We start from the raw sequence: 16,581 nt of genomic DNA, 5'->3' as shown, positions 1-16,581 counted from the left end.
AGCACATAATATAGTTTTTGGATTTCATAGGTTATGGTTTAAGCTCATAATTTTGGGGTCTTGGGCCAGTTATTTGCCTCTATACTAAACAAGCTAGCATTGCTTAATTGGAGAACATAATCTGTCAAAATGGGCCTAACCTTAATTAGAATGTTCTCTTATTCTAAAGAAATACACCTTAATCTCGAGAACTGAGACATCACGTCCTAAGTACATTATTCAAATTAACAATCATGAAATTCCACGAAATACTCTACAAACAACCGGGCGGGGACAGTATTCCCTTGGATTTTCCAATCACATTTCTACAGCTCGACAGCGCCGGCCCTTCACGAGGGAGGAAGTAACTCAGGTTTATGTCCGCAAGATTAACGTCCTTGCATGGAACCAACGGGCTACATTGCAATGCCAACGCAACCTTCGACGTCGATGTCCCCCAAATGTTGTTGAACGTCACGTCGTTGATCTGCACCTTCGAGTGCATTGATCTCTGCACAAGATAAACCCACAAAGAAATGATAACAGGTTGTGATTGAAAGCTAGAAAATGGATTTTTTTTTTAGTGACGAGGGACCTAACCGACAAAAGATACATAGTTGACTAGCATAAACTAACAAAGCCAATAAGTCGTTTTTATTGGCACTAGGTGCCCTAGTCGTCAAAGTACACATTGGCTAATTAGTTGTTTTTGTTGCCATTAGTACCTAATGGGCAAAAGACACTTAATCAATCGACTCAAATCAAGAAGATCAATAAGTCATACTTGTTAGCACTGGATGCCCTAGTCGTCGAAGGACACATAGACCAATAAGTTGTTCTTGCTACCACTAGGTGCCTAGCTGGCAAACGAGATAGCTGAACCGCTCAAACAAAGAAGGCTACTACTGCTCAGGGTCAAACTTATAACCATGTGGTAATCAAGTCAGACGACTCACTAACATGAACAAAGTCAATAGGTGGCATCTATTGCAAATCGAACTTATAATTTTAGTTACAATGTGAACAGGTAAATTAACTTGGTTGGGATGGCCTGAACTTCTGTTTGTAGATTTGTGGGAATTAAGGTTTTGAGAACTTACGTAGTCGCCACAGCCACCGGGGCAATAATTTTGGTCGATGACTATCGGATTCCTCACATCGATCATGTGAATGTAGCCAAAGAAAACATCAGAGACCAAACTCGACATGGACGGGGCCCACGTCTTGATCCGCACGCCGTTATCCGTGCCGATAAAAGTACAATTTATGACGTGGATGCCGGAGATCAAATCTCCGATGTTCTTTCCGATGCTGCCGATGCTAATGCCGTGGCCGGGGCCGCACGTCACTTGAGAGATCCTGATGTTCCGACTGCCGGCGACCATGGCGACACAGTCATCGCCGGTTTGGATGACGCTGTTGGTGATGTGGATATCGTTGGATAATCCGATCTTGATTCCGTCGGTGTTGGGGCTGTCTTTCGGCGCCGTCAGCCGGACCTTATTGAATCTCAGACCGTTGCACGCAAAGATGTGGAAGTGTGTGTTCTTACTGTTGATTGATTTCAGATGAGTCACTCTCGAGTTGTTCACAAAGTTAAACGTCAATGTCTACCAAAAAAACAAAAACAAAATTATAAATCCCGTCTTGATGGACCACAACTGACCACTACTGAAAATCAAACTTGAAACGATGTGATTACCAAGTTAACAGCTTAACAAATTTGAGTGAGATAATTAATCTCAGTTAATAATAATAATAATAATAATAATAATAAGCAAAACCAAAGGCCCGCGGACCAGCCGGTGGGGCGAACTAGGGGTGTATGAATCCTAGTCCGCGGACTTAACGGACCAGCCCACAGAAGCCCGATAGAAATTAAGCACGTGGTGGGGTGGATCAACCCGCTTTAACAGTACTAGGTACATCCAAAAATGTAAATCTGACTTACCAGATATTATACATACAGTACATAAAATTAACTTAAAAAATTTGGCGTTGTATCAATTTAGAAGTATAATTAGAGTGATCTTACTGCGGGGAGACGGCCACACTGGGAGTTGGTGGAGCAATCATTGTAAGGCCAAGCACGGTGACCTTGACCATCCAAATACCCACCACCTTTCACCACCAAATTGTTCATGTAATTGAACGCAATCCAAGTGTCTGTGTTGAACTCCGACCTCTCTGTAGGAGACTTTAGGGTGCCCTTAATCAAGAAGGCCAATTGATATGCCTTGCATGGTCCACTAAATTTCACTGACCCCAACTTGTACACCCCACTGGGAATCCAAACTCTACTCCTCCCATAAAATTGGCAAGCATCATCCCATGCCCTTAGAAATGCCTGAATTCATCACAATCAGAAAAAGGTTATTTGATTTATGAGAAAATCCTAATTGGTACTCGAAGGTGTGTAACATATATTGTTTATAGCTAACTGAAAGGTCAATAGGTTATTTTCACTAGGAGTCGATCTGCAGTCTTATGGTTACCAAAAGAGAGCAACCCGACCAACTTAAGTTGGGTGAAAACAATTATGATCAATGACAATGGCTAGTACAACTAGGCACATCACTGATGTTGATAAGCACAATATAATTGGCATTTGTGTCAATCAGCACAATATGTGTAACACATAGTGTCAATATGCACAATACATACCCCTGAATTAGTGCAAAAATTATTTATTTTTTTATACAAGTTCGGTCGACATAATATACACGCCCTGCAAATTAGTCCTTAGATGTGATAGCTACAAAGACTTTTTTTTAAGATCAAACCCTACAAGTTAGTCTAAATATTGCCTCAGTGAGGCAAAAACACATACATACACACTCATATACATATACACACACAGACATATATATATAGAGAGAGAGAAAACAGAGGAGAAACTTCAATTCAGAGGATATAAACATTCTGGTTTCAAAGTTAATTAATCAAAAAAACATTCTTGTTATAATCTTCTGGTGATTGAAAGATTTAAGGATGAATTACCTGAACATTGTCAGTTCTTCCATCAGGAACAGCACCATAGTCCAAAACATTGAAGAACCTTGCTGGTAAGGGTTTTGCACCATTGCCTACAGTGAAGAAAATGGCCAACAAAACAACATAGAAAGCTCCGAAACAACGTGGTATGGAGGCCATTTCCTTCTGTCTGATATTCTTGATCTGTGATTATGATTTTTGATTCCTTAACCTACTCATAGCCTAATTTATATAGTGTATATATGTGTTTATATATAGTACATTGATTGTGTTTTAAATGTGTTTATAATAAAATGATAAATGAGAATAATCCCAGTAAGGCATCATCTTACCTAATTTTAATCTTTTTTACCTTACATAATCTTTTTCCTCATTGTATGCTGACAAATAGGTTGTTGCCTTTTATATATAGGGAGAGAGGGGCACAAATTATGCAATAAAAAAAAAAAAAAAAAAAAGGTGGGTCATATCAAGTTGTGGATAGAATTTTTCAATTATGGATATAAAATCAGCTGGGTTGATTGTACAATCGACTTGATAATTATTGTCTATTGACTTTTTTGGTTTGAGTTGATGATTATATAATATGTGGGTGTGTTTAGAAAAAATTACTATTAACTCCAATTAATTCATAATCGGATTATTATCGAATACTATTTAGATGAGCTTTCCGGCCTTTATCATTCCAATTCAAATCTTATTTAATGGGAAATAAGCTCCACTTGAATAATATTGGTACTATCAAATCTTATATGAGAAGATCCTCCAACACTTGTTGATTTATATATTTACAAAGTTCTAACTTAAAATCTTATTAAAAAAAATTAAATCTTTCCACTCAATGGTTGATTGAGGACTCCATATGAGACATGTTTATTGGTTTTCTCGATTTGAACTGGTCAATTATGATAATTTAGGCTGATTTATCTCATTGTGATTTTTTACCGGTTAAAGTCTTTTAGATAGGATTGTGGGGATTCCATAAATCATCAATGAGATGGTTGATTGATAAATTATTCTAACATGGAAAATGCCAAGAAATTGCTCACATGGAAAATTGAGATTCATGTCCATTGATATGTCGTGTCAATGATTTGGCTAACACACAAAATTACTCCGTAATTAACTTGATGATTTACCTATATAATCAACTGCAAGAGAGATATCACATATATTGGCGAGTTCGAGCTTCAGTAGGCGGCCACTTAAAGCGTCTAATGGGCACGTACACTACACACACTCACTCGATGGGCTATGCTGGTGCGCAAAACTTACACTAGCTAAGCAACTTATTTTTTTTTCTCTTTCTTTCTAAGTCAATTAAAAACCTCAAATACTACGAGATACTCTCCCTCTCTTCGGCCTCACCTAACAAATCTAAAAATTCTAATTTGTGTTATTGTTGAGACAGTCTTATACCTCATGGGTTATTTGATGGTATCTTTAGTTACATGTTTATTCTCAATTTATGATAATCATCACTTATTCATAAATATAAGTTGGTAAGATGATGAAGAGCTTATAGGCTAAAGAAAATTCAAATATATAATTGTGGTAAGGGAGCATCCAATTAAATAATGAATTCAACTTTTTTTTTTTGAGAATTACATGGCTATAATTACTCCATGACTTTTCACTGATGTTCACAAAATAGGTCAACAATGTCATGCTCCCTTTTTAATACATGCATGTGCTGTGTTCTCTGCTCTATCTTCTTTACTTCAATTCCACCCAAACCCAGAAAAGGATTAAGTGTTTATTGCATGCTCTTTCAATAATGCATGGCATTCTACCCATGGTGTGAATGAGATGATCAGTCTCTTTCAATACCAATAATATTAGTTTTGACTAGTTAATAGCATTAGCTGATTGTAAAAAAATGTTTGGTAAATTAGTTGTTAGCGAATATATAACTAATTGCATGTAAAATGACTATCAAAAATTGATTCAGAAATTAAAATTGATTTGAGCAATTTTTTGAATTTTAGCTTTTTAGAGCAATAAGTTGTTACAGAAAATTAATTAATTAAACACTCCTATTGACTGTTTAACCAAGTCAAACAGCTAATAAATAGTGTTCAAACAAGCTAAAATTGGTTGATAAGCTAACTGTGTTACAAAACAGTGCCTTAGTGTATTATGACTAAAGAAGCATGTGATTGACAAAAAAAAAAAAAAAAAAGATAATGCATGCCATTCTAGCCTTCTAGAGTTCTAGGTATGTATATATGGGCAAATTATATCATGGGCGGCCAATTTCACATTGCATTGTGGACGTTTATCCAAATAATATTCAGATTATGTATCTGCTGTAAATATATTATGTGTTTCCATTAACATATTATATGCTTGTAAATAGATTGAAGAAACATAATATTTAATTATAGACACATAATATGTTAATAACAGGTAAATAATATGTCGTTAACATATTAAGTATTTATAATTAATATATGTTTTCAATTTATTTACATACACACAATTTATTATCTATATACACATAATTTTTAAATCAAAATTTATAATGTTCCGTGGACCGTAACATAGTCAATGGTATAACAATCAGTAGATATGTGTGTATAGCTTATAGCATGGAAAAAGGTTATAATGAAATGAAATAATGCCATTATGTTAACAGTTGTTTAATTTTACTATCTTTTCGAGTTTTCGGCGTTCAACACGTACTTCAATAACTAATAATCCGATATCCCAATCTTCATTCCCAAATTTCGTAGAAAAACCGTATCACTTTAAACGGTGAACAATGAACATACGTGGGAACTTCTATCAACTTAGGACTTCTCTAGTTCTTTGGATATGTCTTTTATCGATTATTAGTACTAATGATAATGTAAGATTTTTTTTTTTTAAATAAAGAAACTAATTCATTAATCATAGGCTAAAAAGTTTACAATAAAAATTAATGGAATGGTCAAGCATTCCTTACCGTCAAACATAGAAATAACTTTCTTAGTAATGCTGGCTGTTTCACAAATTTGAAGTTGTTCGAACCCACAACCTCCTATATTGAGGGAGCAACTTGATATCACTGGACCACAATGTGCCAATGTCCTTGGCAATTTATTATCTAAATATATAATAAAATATTTTGTCCGAAGAGGGAGGGCCGACAACCTCGACCTATTCGGACCTCGTCGACGAGGACTAGAGCAACGTGGGGAAAGCCGAACTGGAAAGAACGTTGTTGTCGTTATGTTGTAATCCATGAACGTCGTCGAGGCTAAGTTCACAAAGGAGAAGGATCGAATTTTGGGTTGCAATATATAACATTAATTGTTATAATTTATATAATTCTATATCGATCTAAATATTTTTATAATATTATAATAAATCAATTATATGCAACGCATGTGAAATGCACGTGCGTTACGGGTGAAAATATTAGTATAACTAAAAATAGCATATATGAATTGTATCAACTACCATCCACACCAGTCACAAGTACAAAACTTTATAAATTTATAGATAATAATAAACCGCAGATTTCCCTACTTTTAAGCATGAACATGGAAAAGACCCTCATCATGGGTTCAACAAAATAAGTCAATGCTCTCAAAGTAATCATCAATCCATGCTCATCAACACTTACACAACCACCAATCCACCAACACTTAAACACACAACAAAAAAAACACCAATAATCCTTAAAAAACCCTCAAAGATTATTATGTTCCTGTTTTTGGACCAACGACGCCACCATCTCTTGAAACATTCCGTAATCAAACTGCGGTTGCGGCGGCGCGTGGCCGCCGTGGCTCTGCTGATAATCGTACATTATGGGAGGCGGGAAATGCGGCGCCACGGCGGGGTACATTTGGTTGGCGAAGAGGTCCCGGGGCGGCGGCTGAGGCGCTGAGGATGGAAAGAAGGAGGGCGGCGAGGAGAACATGGCGGCGGCGTTTCCCCGGAGCGTGGCGGGGCAGTGGTGGTTGTGCTGGCCTTCGTAGGTGGTGATGACGGTGGTTGGGTCTTGGTGCGATCTCTCCACACGCTTCTTCACTGGGCATTTTTGAGTGGTGCATTTGTAATAGCTCCTATATAAGTACGTTGTGATTAGCTTACACGCAACCTTGCCTCATACTTTTCCTTACTTTTTGGTATTTAATGTGGACTCAAACCTTAACATTACCAAAGACTAAAACCTTAACATTACCAAAGACTAAAGCCTTAACCTTCCCAAACAATTTTTGGGTTTTCTTAAAATTCTATATACCCTGCAACAAAATTATAGAATAACTCTATTACAATGTAGTATTGTCCTGAAACACAAAGAGTCAATCAATACCCCTTGCACTAAGTTACAACTTGGTATCACTAGACAACTAGACCACAAGGTCTTGGCAAATTATCTATATTTAATTGAATACCCGTAAAATTTTAACACAAAATATCTTCCATGGGTGGCATTCACTTAAATCAAGAATCTTGGCCCATTACTATAGGCTACCCCAGCTGAATTAGTCGAATAGTTGACTTCAAAATCACAAGATTTATCAAATGTCAACTCTTTTGAAGGAGTTGTCTGATCTATTCACATTTTTAGTTTGAGTTAGTCAATTATAGACAACCTAAACAACTGATTTACCTCCTTATAGTCATTTACTAACCTGCACCCTAAGCTTTGATAATAACGAAAATGTATTACACATTCACTATAAAGAAAATGAAAAAGATTAAATCAACTAACCTAGGGAAAGGGCTGTTCTTGACTGCCTTTTGTCCATATTTTCTCCATCTATATCCATCTTCAAGATTATCAATCTCACTTTTAGTGATGAAGGCAAATCGAGGCTCCCTTTGCTTTTTCTCCTCTTTCTTCTTGCCTTTGTTCCTGAAAGAATTAGCAGCAAATTAAACCTAGTTTCTATATGCAAAAAATGGACTGCCATTTTAGTTCATGATGAACATATATATAGGTGCACCACTGTATATATATGGGTCAAAATTAGGGTTTCTGCGTATCATGCCAAGACTTGATCTTTGATTAACCAATTAATTGAATCGTGGCCTGGGGAGAACCAAAACAAAGGTAATATACTAATATTCATTACAATGAATGATTTGAGACAGAAAATTCCTACTAATTTCAGTGCAATTTCGCCTAAATTTTGGTATTAAAAATAGTTGAAAAGACTGGTAATAGTCCACCTTTGAACTAATCATGCCCAATACTAACACTAATTAATTAACCTAATTAATCCACGTTGGCTTGCTAAAATATATACCAGTTAAATAATCAATCAGCATTCTTGCTTGCAATAAAGATATTTAGAACACAGATTAAATAAGCCACTTATTGACTTTCTTGGTTTGAGTCGATCAACCGTAGATCAGACTGGTTTATCTTTTTTGTGGTTTAGCCATAGACCAGACTGGTTTACCTCTTTATGGTTTAAAAGAAGAGTTTGTCCCGTACAAAGATTGAAGTAGTCGTTCTTGATTTTTCTTGTCACTCAAAAAAATTAAATAAAATAAAATTAAAAATAATTTAAATTAAACCTACATTTTCTTGGACTTGTCCTCTCCATCTTCACACTCTACACCCTCTAGATTCTTGCTGCTCTTTGAAGAATCTTCTTCTCCTCCGGCGGCCTCACTGGAGGAGGAAGACGCCGGCGGCTGCCCAACGGAAGCGCTGCTCTTTCTAGAGCATTCTTGAACGTGGTGGTCCGAGGAAGGAGGGCCGACAACCTCGGACCTCGTCGAAGAGGACCAAAGCAACGTGGGAAAACCCGAACTGGAAACAACGTTGTAGTTCACGAAAGGAGAAGAAGGATCGAATTCTGGGTGCGGGAGATTCGATGAATACAGAGAAGGGTTTCGATGATCATCGCCGTCGTCACCAATGAACGGATTAAACCCGGTGTGATCATGGTAAAACTGGTTTTCAGACATGGATCCAAACAAGGGTTTTCAAGATTTTTGGTATATGTGAATGTGAACAAAAAAAGGGTTGCTTTATTATTGATCCAAAAGGGTTACTTGTATAGCTTGAGAACTGAAGAGAGAGAGATAGAGACAAAAAGGTGTGTTGAGTTAGCTAGAGAGAATGGAAAAAAAATGGATGGTTGTCCTTGTTGGAGAAGAATGGAATTTTGAGGTACTAAACAAGCTAGAAAGATAGATAGAGTGGACCGACCTTATAATGCAACTTAAAAGCTAATTTATTACCCTACTTATAAGCTTATTGATTAACCCTTTTTAGATATTAAAAGACCAACACGTATCACACTTTAATTAATAACATAGTTATTGGAATAATGGAATTCTATGGAACGTATCCAATCACGTATCACACGTTAATTAATCACATAATTATTAAAATTTCATGAAATGTTAACGTATTCAATAGCGATTGGATGTCTTGTAAACTAGTTAGATTATATATATCTTTACAAATCACATCATATTAAATAGTACACGGTATGATGATATGTATAAACGTTATACAACTACGTACCATTTTCCTAGAATACGTGTTGTTAGGAGATATAAATTGACCCATAGGCCCCCAAATACCATTTTCCTTGATCTATCACAAAATGGTTGATCATCATATTGGTATGCATTAATAATTAGATTTTTAGCTTGTGACCACTAATTCAGAGTTAAATTATTTGAGAATTTCATTTTGCGAGAGTTTTTCCAGAGTAACTTATTATTCTATTAGCAATACTGGAATAAAAATATATAAAAATCAGGTTAATTAACAACACTTTGGGTGTTCATAAAGTTTTTTTTTTTAAAAAAAAATAATTTCTATTTGAAAATAACAACAACAATATAATAATCTAACATATTCACACTTGGTCGTACGTTGCACTAGTAATAAAAGACTGCTTTTAAGCACATCACGGCGGTCGTCATACGAAATTTGAGGAGTGGAATTTTCACATGCGTGTAATGGTATCCCGATCAAAAAGTTATCCAGTTTTATATCCAAAAGGTTATAGTTCCAGTCCTTTTCTATTATAAATATATTGGTATATAAAATAATTTTAGTTGATTTAAATAAAAAGAAGATTATTATAATTAAATGTGTATGTCCATATCACGTATAAACTTGATAATATTATTGCAAACACGAGTCTTGACTTGAAATTTTAGTGGATCGGATGAAGTAAAGTATAAAATGCCTTTCAATGATCTATATGAGTTCCCTAGGATGCTTACTATAATTTCTGGCATGGCAAACGTATCAAAGTTTTTAACTCTCCCTCAATTAATCAAATCAACTTGTTGATCTATGTATCAAGGCATAATTGTCTAGAGAGAAAATTTTAAGATACTAGTCAATTAGTATCGATGTCTCTTGTATTAACTATTGAGTATAAGTGTATAACCTAAAAGTGACTGCAAATCTTTTATTGAGTTCAAACCGAGAATGTTAATAAATAACTTTCACAAGGGTTTGAAACCAGGCCAACGCTTAACCAACTCAACTAAAGTTAACCCGGTATTGTTTGATCTAATCCTATAATTAGTTGTAGGTGTTTTTTTCATTTTTTTTTCTAAAAGCTATATTTAAAAAGAAAAAAAAAAGTGAGTAAAAACACATGTATCAGAAATTGACACCTGTGGGTTGGCACCGTCGTCACCAGAAGCAGGTGAGGAAGACGAAATGGTGGCAGTCAAAGTGTTATAATATATATTGAAGGTGGGAAAAAGCTGCCTTTTTAGGAGCCTGCCTCTCATACGTGTCTGCTAACGGGCACCGTTGCTTGACCGGAGACAACAACACACGTGCCGCGTTCTACAATTTTTCCGTTACCCCTCCGATCCATACTTACCGTTGCAGTTAATATTTTCGGTCCAACCACAAAACTTTATATTACACATAAAAAAAATATAAAATGTTGTGTCATAATTGAGCGAGGTACCAGTGAGACGGGTCAAATTTATGATAATTGTTTGTTACTAATGATATTTTAAATAAATTTATTATTGGAATATATTACACTTGTCTTGATTCTCGAAGTACATTTTCGAATTTCATAATACAAGAAGGCGTTGGATTCGCTTAAATGGAAAAGTGACTTGCATAATGTCCTCTCATTTATCCCATATTCCTATATACTTTAGCCATGCACGATAGTGTAGATTTTTTTTAATTTTTTGGTGGGAACGATAGTGTAGATGCATAGCGTGACTGGTCTAATTGGCCTATAGATAAGTGTCATGTATTCCTCATTGACAAGATTTTCGGCTTGTGTCCTAATATGCATGTAGCTTTACAAAAATCAATTAATCTATTAGAGAATGAGAATTTAATTAGGTCCGTACTTTAAATAAATAAATAAAACCTAACACCAGCTCAGAAACTTAGATTATATGAAAAAATGTTGGATACAAAGAGGGATAATAGACCTCTAGACACAAGAATCAGCTGTCCTAGCAAGAGAATGGACCAACATGGCAACACATTCGCTGATCTCCGAATAAAATGGAAGGGCACTGATTCAAAGTGTCTTGCTAACCTACGAAATTCTTCGATTACACAAGCAGCATAAGAAAAGTCTTGCGAGAGAGACCATTTAGGAGGTGACAAACATTGAGACAATCTAACTCGATTAAACTCGTTGCCACCCATTAACCTTCAACCATGCCAATGCTTCCTTAACCCCTAGTACCTCAGCCTCAGCTAAATGGGATCATTAGTGCCATCTACTTGACAGATCACTTGTTACTAAGTGCTTAGCTTAATAGCTTTCCAATAAGTTGAGGACTTCTCAATGTAAAATATTCAACAGATCACATGTACAAGGAATCATCTACAGTTAATAATATTGATTCTTTTACTTGTTTGAATGGTATATGTTTTCAACTAGATAAAAATTAATGTTAGCACTAAACAAAATAAAAATCCCAAAAAAAAAATAAAAATCCTAAGAATATAGGCTCATGATTGACTCCGACGTCATGGCACTATCATTACTTCCCGAATTTTGTGGCGTATTTCCTTTACAATCATACGTACCAAGTAATAATTTGGTCAAACTTCTAATTTCTATAGTATGATACGTAACCTACTAATGTAACGACAAAATATTCAACAATAATACATCAATTTTGGTATGATACGTAATAGTATTGTATGTTTAGTGTATTATGCGTTTTGTTAGTAATATTTAGGCTATGTTTGGCAAACCTAGCTGAAAAGGTAGCTGAAAGCTTAAAAGTAGCTGAAAACTGAAAAGCTATAAGCTCGAAGCTGAAACCTGAGGAGCTGGTATGCTTAAAAGTGTTTGGTAAAATTAACTTTTTGATAAGCTGATAAATGTAAAAAAGACTAAAAAAGACATCTTCATACAATTTAAATAATTTTAAATTTAAATAGGTTAGTTTATATATTAAAATATAAAATAATAAAATCAATATATTTAAATAAAATATAAAGTAAGAACATATATTTGAAAATATATAAAGTAAAAAAAAATATTTATAATTCATAAGATTAGTTCATACAAAAATTAATGTTCAAACATAAATATCAAACTTAAATTACAACCAAACATAATGAAAAGAAAATATCAAAGGGGTTTTAATTGAGAGGGGTAAAGGATGTCATTTATTTAAAATAATAAGAATAATGATGGAAAAAAGTTAAAAAGCTACTAGCTTATTTTGAAAAGCTACCCCAAGTAGCGTTTCAAAATAAGCTCTTATTTTAAGCTACTAGCTTATTTTGAGAACATTACCAAACAGAACTTATAGCTTATTAATAGCTTAAAATAAGCTATAAGCTCCTAAATAAGCTCTGTCCAACAGAGCCTTAGATGAGATAATCTGCATTTCTTTCAACTTAATTAAATAAAAAATATCCTTATCCAACATAAATAATTAAATATAATTAGTCTCACTATTGTATGGTTTTAACACTTCGATCGAAGAAACTTGTGATCAATAAAGAAAAAAAAATTATTATTATTATTATTATCATCATCATCATCATCATCATCATCATCATCTCCACAACCGTTTCATTTTAAGATATTGTTGGTGTGTCTTTCTCTTGTTTTATGTAGTTTGGTTCTGTTTGTCTCTGTTATACTTTAAAAAAGAGTCACGCATATGACACTAATAATGTAGTTATGTACATTTTTAAAATTTTAAATTGAAAATGTAAAAAAGGGAAGAGGGAGACCACCCCTTATTGAGAAATGAGTGAGCTACACGTCGAACAAGTTTTCAATAGAATTTTATTATTATTTTTTTCATTTTCATCTTTTAGTCCAATCCATATCATTGCTTCATCCTGTGCTGCGCTTCCCCACCAGCAACTAGTGATGATATGAAAAAACATGCATGTTAACGTACTATTGAACACATCCATTTATGTATCCATGGCTAGCTAGTTTCGATGTGTACATAGGAAAACAACAAAAAAGACATAAACAACAATGTATCTAGGGTCAGTTCGTTCATATCAAATGAAGCTCGCGTGAGATTTCCATGAACGGATATATCTCCAAGAGCTGTCGTTTTTTGCCTGCTCAAATATGAATAAAGTTGTAGTGGATTCACATTTCACACAAATCGAAAAATAATGTTACAATAATACCATATATAGTTTAAAATTAAAAAGTTGTTCATATTTAATTGTATATACAACTTATACTAATAGAGTTATACAATAAGACAATCAGTACAATAATCTAAGTTCTGATTAGATTTGTGAATTTTTCTGTCTTCAAAGGTTAGGAAACTGGCCATCAAGACATAGTTCCACAGGAGAGATGGATCAATTCCTCCGCCATTACTTCAGACATCACATCAGCATCCAGCATGGGTCATGATCAACCTGAGCCACCAGCTACATGTTGCAATTAATATTATATTAGTCCTGTTCGAAAGATTCCAAAGTTATGCTTCCTGCCAGCTAATATGAATAGAGGCGGCAAATTATACTGTGCACCACGGTGCACATTGCAATGTGCACCACGTATCTAAACGACGTCGTTTTGAGCATTGTAAACTAATCGTCCGTTTTTTTGGAAATCACGTTTCCCGTTTCGGCCGGTCTCTGTATTTATGTTAATATTCTGTGTATTCCAGGCAATCATTCTGTGTATTATAGGCAACCGTTCTGTGTATTATAGGAAACCGTTATGTGTATCCATGTTAGTAACACATGTTGTGATTTCATGTTAGTAACACATGTTCTGATGTGTTTGTGCATTCGAATGTTTAGGAGGATGAGTTCTGTGTATTTTGTGTAAATATTATGTGTATTCATGTTATTAACACAAGTTGTGATTTGTTTGTGCATTCGAATGTTAGGAGGATGAGTTCTGTGTATTATGGGCATCAATATTCTGCGTATTATGGGTAAACATTCTGTGTATTCTAGACAAACCTTCTGTGTATTCTATATAATGATTATGTGTATTATAGATAATGAATTCCCTGGAGTCATTCGCATCCACTAACATCTGTGTATTTTGTGTCAATATTCTGTGTATTCTGGGCAAACATTCTGTGTATTCTAGGCAAACGTTCTGTGTATTATAGATAATGATTATGTGTATTATAGATAATGAATTTCGTGAGTCATTCGCGTCCGCGTCTACTAATACTGAAACGACGTCGTTTTACGTACGTTGTGCACATTGCTATGTGCACCGTGGTGCAGGGTATAACGATTGAATAGAGGCGACCACTAGCTTGTCAATGTTTTTTTACTTTTTAATACACTTTTTGACTTGATAGATAATCCAAAACTCACTTTGTATTTAGAGAATTATACTTGAACTTATCGATATTATTAATGAAAATTCTACATTCAATTGTATTTACTTCATATTTTACAGTGTATAGATTTCATATCTAATTACATTATTACATATGGAGTTATAAATATATTTTATTATTTATTTTTTATTTTTAAAAGTGACATTTTTCTCTATAACATTGTAAAAAAAAAAAATCGATATTTACGTAAAAATGATGTGCTTTTTTAACTTATAATTTTTTGTGGTACCCCCACAAGTTGTAGGACGCAGGACCCAAAAATCTTTGTTACTTTTTGGCGCATCTATCCATTGCATTATTATTGCCTACAAACATGGAAAAAAGGTTTTATGCAAAACTTTCTACTATTTTATGACGGCTCCATCATGCGAAGATGGAAATTATGTTTTTTTATATAAATATTTTATCATGAGAAGATGGAAATTATGTTTATTTTTTAATATTTTATAATGTGAAAATACACAAATAAATTCCCCATTCATTGTTTAATTTGTTTTCATACTTTTGGGTAGAGACATGTAACCAACCCACTAATTAAGGATGTTTTAATACTTTTGGGTAGAGGCATGGAATCCTTAAAATCGCTATCTAAATGTGAGTAGGTTGCTTATTGATAACCGTTTTAAATCAGTAGCTAATCGATAATTTTATTCGAAGTTAAATTTAAAATTTTGTAGTTATCAAGTCAACTGTATGACAAACTTGGCATAATAAATCTTTGTGTCTTCTTGCTAATAGCTATTTTAATTGCACATAGTGTCTCTAACGATGACTAATTTGACTAGGGTAATATGTTATTTAACACCTAATTCGAATAGCATTAAGTATAATACAACGATTAACTTAATCGAGTCGATTTTATTGGTCTATCTATCTTCTAATGAATTTAAATGAATGGGATAGTATCATATCGCAGCTGAAGTTCTTGGAGGAAAGTGATGGATGTGAAGTGTAACACGCTGTACTGAGAAACGTGATTAAGATGGAGAGGAGAGGGGGAAAAAAGGATGAAAAGGACAGAAGCAATCACTTAGGCGTGGCTTCATGAAATGACCTAAGAAAGTATAACCAAGTCCCATGTTACTTTTGGGGATTTTGTCTGCTGCTTTTTTGTTTTGTCCAAGGAATAGAGGATGGCTTAATTTGAATCCTCTAATTCGATGCATTAATCCAACTAATGAGGGCTAGGAATTTGAATCTTACCCAAAATTTGAAAATAGAAGTATAGATTTTAACTTGTTGTAAATACGAGTGTACAAGTAAGGTCTGTTAGAATGTCGATTTGAAGCATATTCTGTGATTTATCTCATGCACATGTGTCTCGGAAAAGAAAGGGGAAGAAGATTTAAGTTTAGAGTTTAAACTCATTAATCCAACTAATGCACATCTAATTTTGTTATTAGTTGACATTATGTATCGAGTCCTGACAATCTTAATACAGTGAAAGCAACACCGTACCCAATGTGACCCAATGTGGTAAGCTCGTTGCATTGTGAGCACCAGGTATTAATCTTCCTATATATAAGAAGACGATGAGTCATTATGGTTTACCTCTCCATTATTCTATGGAGTCGGGATATTAGGGCTTGAGGGGGAAGGCATGCCTTTTGTACCTTAGTTGGCATTTTGTGTAGGTTGGGTTTGCATTAAATGAATGAAATAGCAAGTTGGGTATTCTCACATTTATCAGTTATCACCATGTGCCTCCATGCCAACATGTGATTCTCAAGTGGAACTGTGGGAGTAATGATTCAACTTTTCTTCATCATTTTAAGTTACCAAAATGCATGTATACATTAGTGTGTCTCCATACATACAATGAAACAAATTAAAGAA

The 16,581-nt window shown here is 34.4% G+C and overlaps 2 protein-coding genes across 2 annotated transcripts; both read right to left on the bottom strand.

The window, feature by feature from the left end:
* Window positions 1–122: 122 nt before the first annotated feature.
* Window positions 123–3,268, bottom strand: LOC115995676 (exopolygalacturonase-like). Its single transcript, XM_031234778.1, has 4 exons — window positions 2,980–3,268; window positions 2,015–2,326; window positions 1,080–1,589; window positions 123–490 (listed from the first exon to the last, which is right to left on the bottom strand). The coding sequence occupies exons 1-4, from the start codon at window positions 3,130–3,132 to the stop codon at window positions 254–256; spliced, it is 1,212 nt and encodes a 403-aa protein (XP_031090638.1). The 5' UTR covers window positions 3,133–3,268; the 3' UTR covers window positions 123–253.
* A 3,113-nt stretch (window positions 3,269–6,381) lies between these two features.
* On the bottom strand, window positions 6,382–9,083 carry LOC115996417 (WRKY transcription factor 71-like). The gene is made up of 3 exons (XM_031235621.1): window positions 8,498–9,083; window positions 7,682–7,825; window positions 6,382–7,028 (listed from the first exon to the last, which is right to left on the bottom strand). Exons 1-3 carry the CDS (start codon window positions 8,887–8,889, stop codon window positions 6,650–6,652), a joined length of 915 nt encoding a protein of 304 aa, XP_031091481.1. The 5' UTR covers window positions 8,890–9,083; the 3' UTR covers window positions 6,382–6,649.
* Between the last annotated feature and the right edge of the window lie 7,498 nt (window positions 9,084–16,581).

The sequence above is a fragment of the Ipomoea triloba genome, chromosome 11 (genome assembly GCF_003576645.1).
Source record: "Ipomoea triloba cultivar NCNSP0323 chromosome 11, ASM357664v1".
NCBI lineage: Eukaryota > Viridiplantae > Streptophyta > Magnoliopsida > Solanales > Convolvulaceae > Ipomoea > Ipomoea triloba.
The sequence above is the reverse complement of the archived record's forward strand: the minus strand, read 5'-3'. Positions and strand labels throughout refer to the sequence as shown.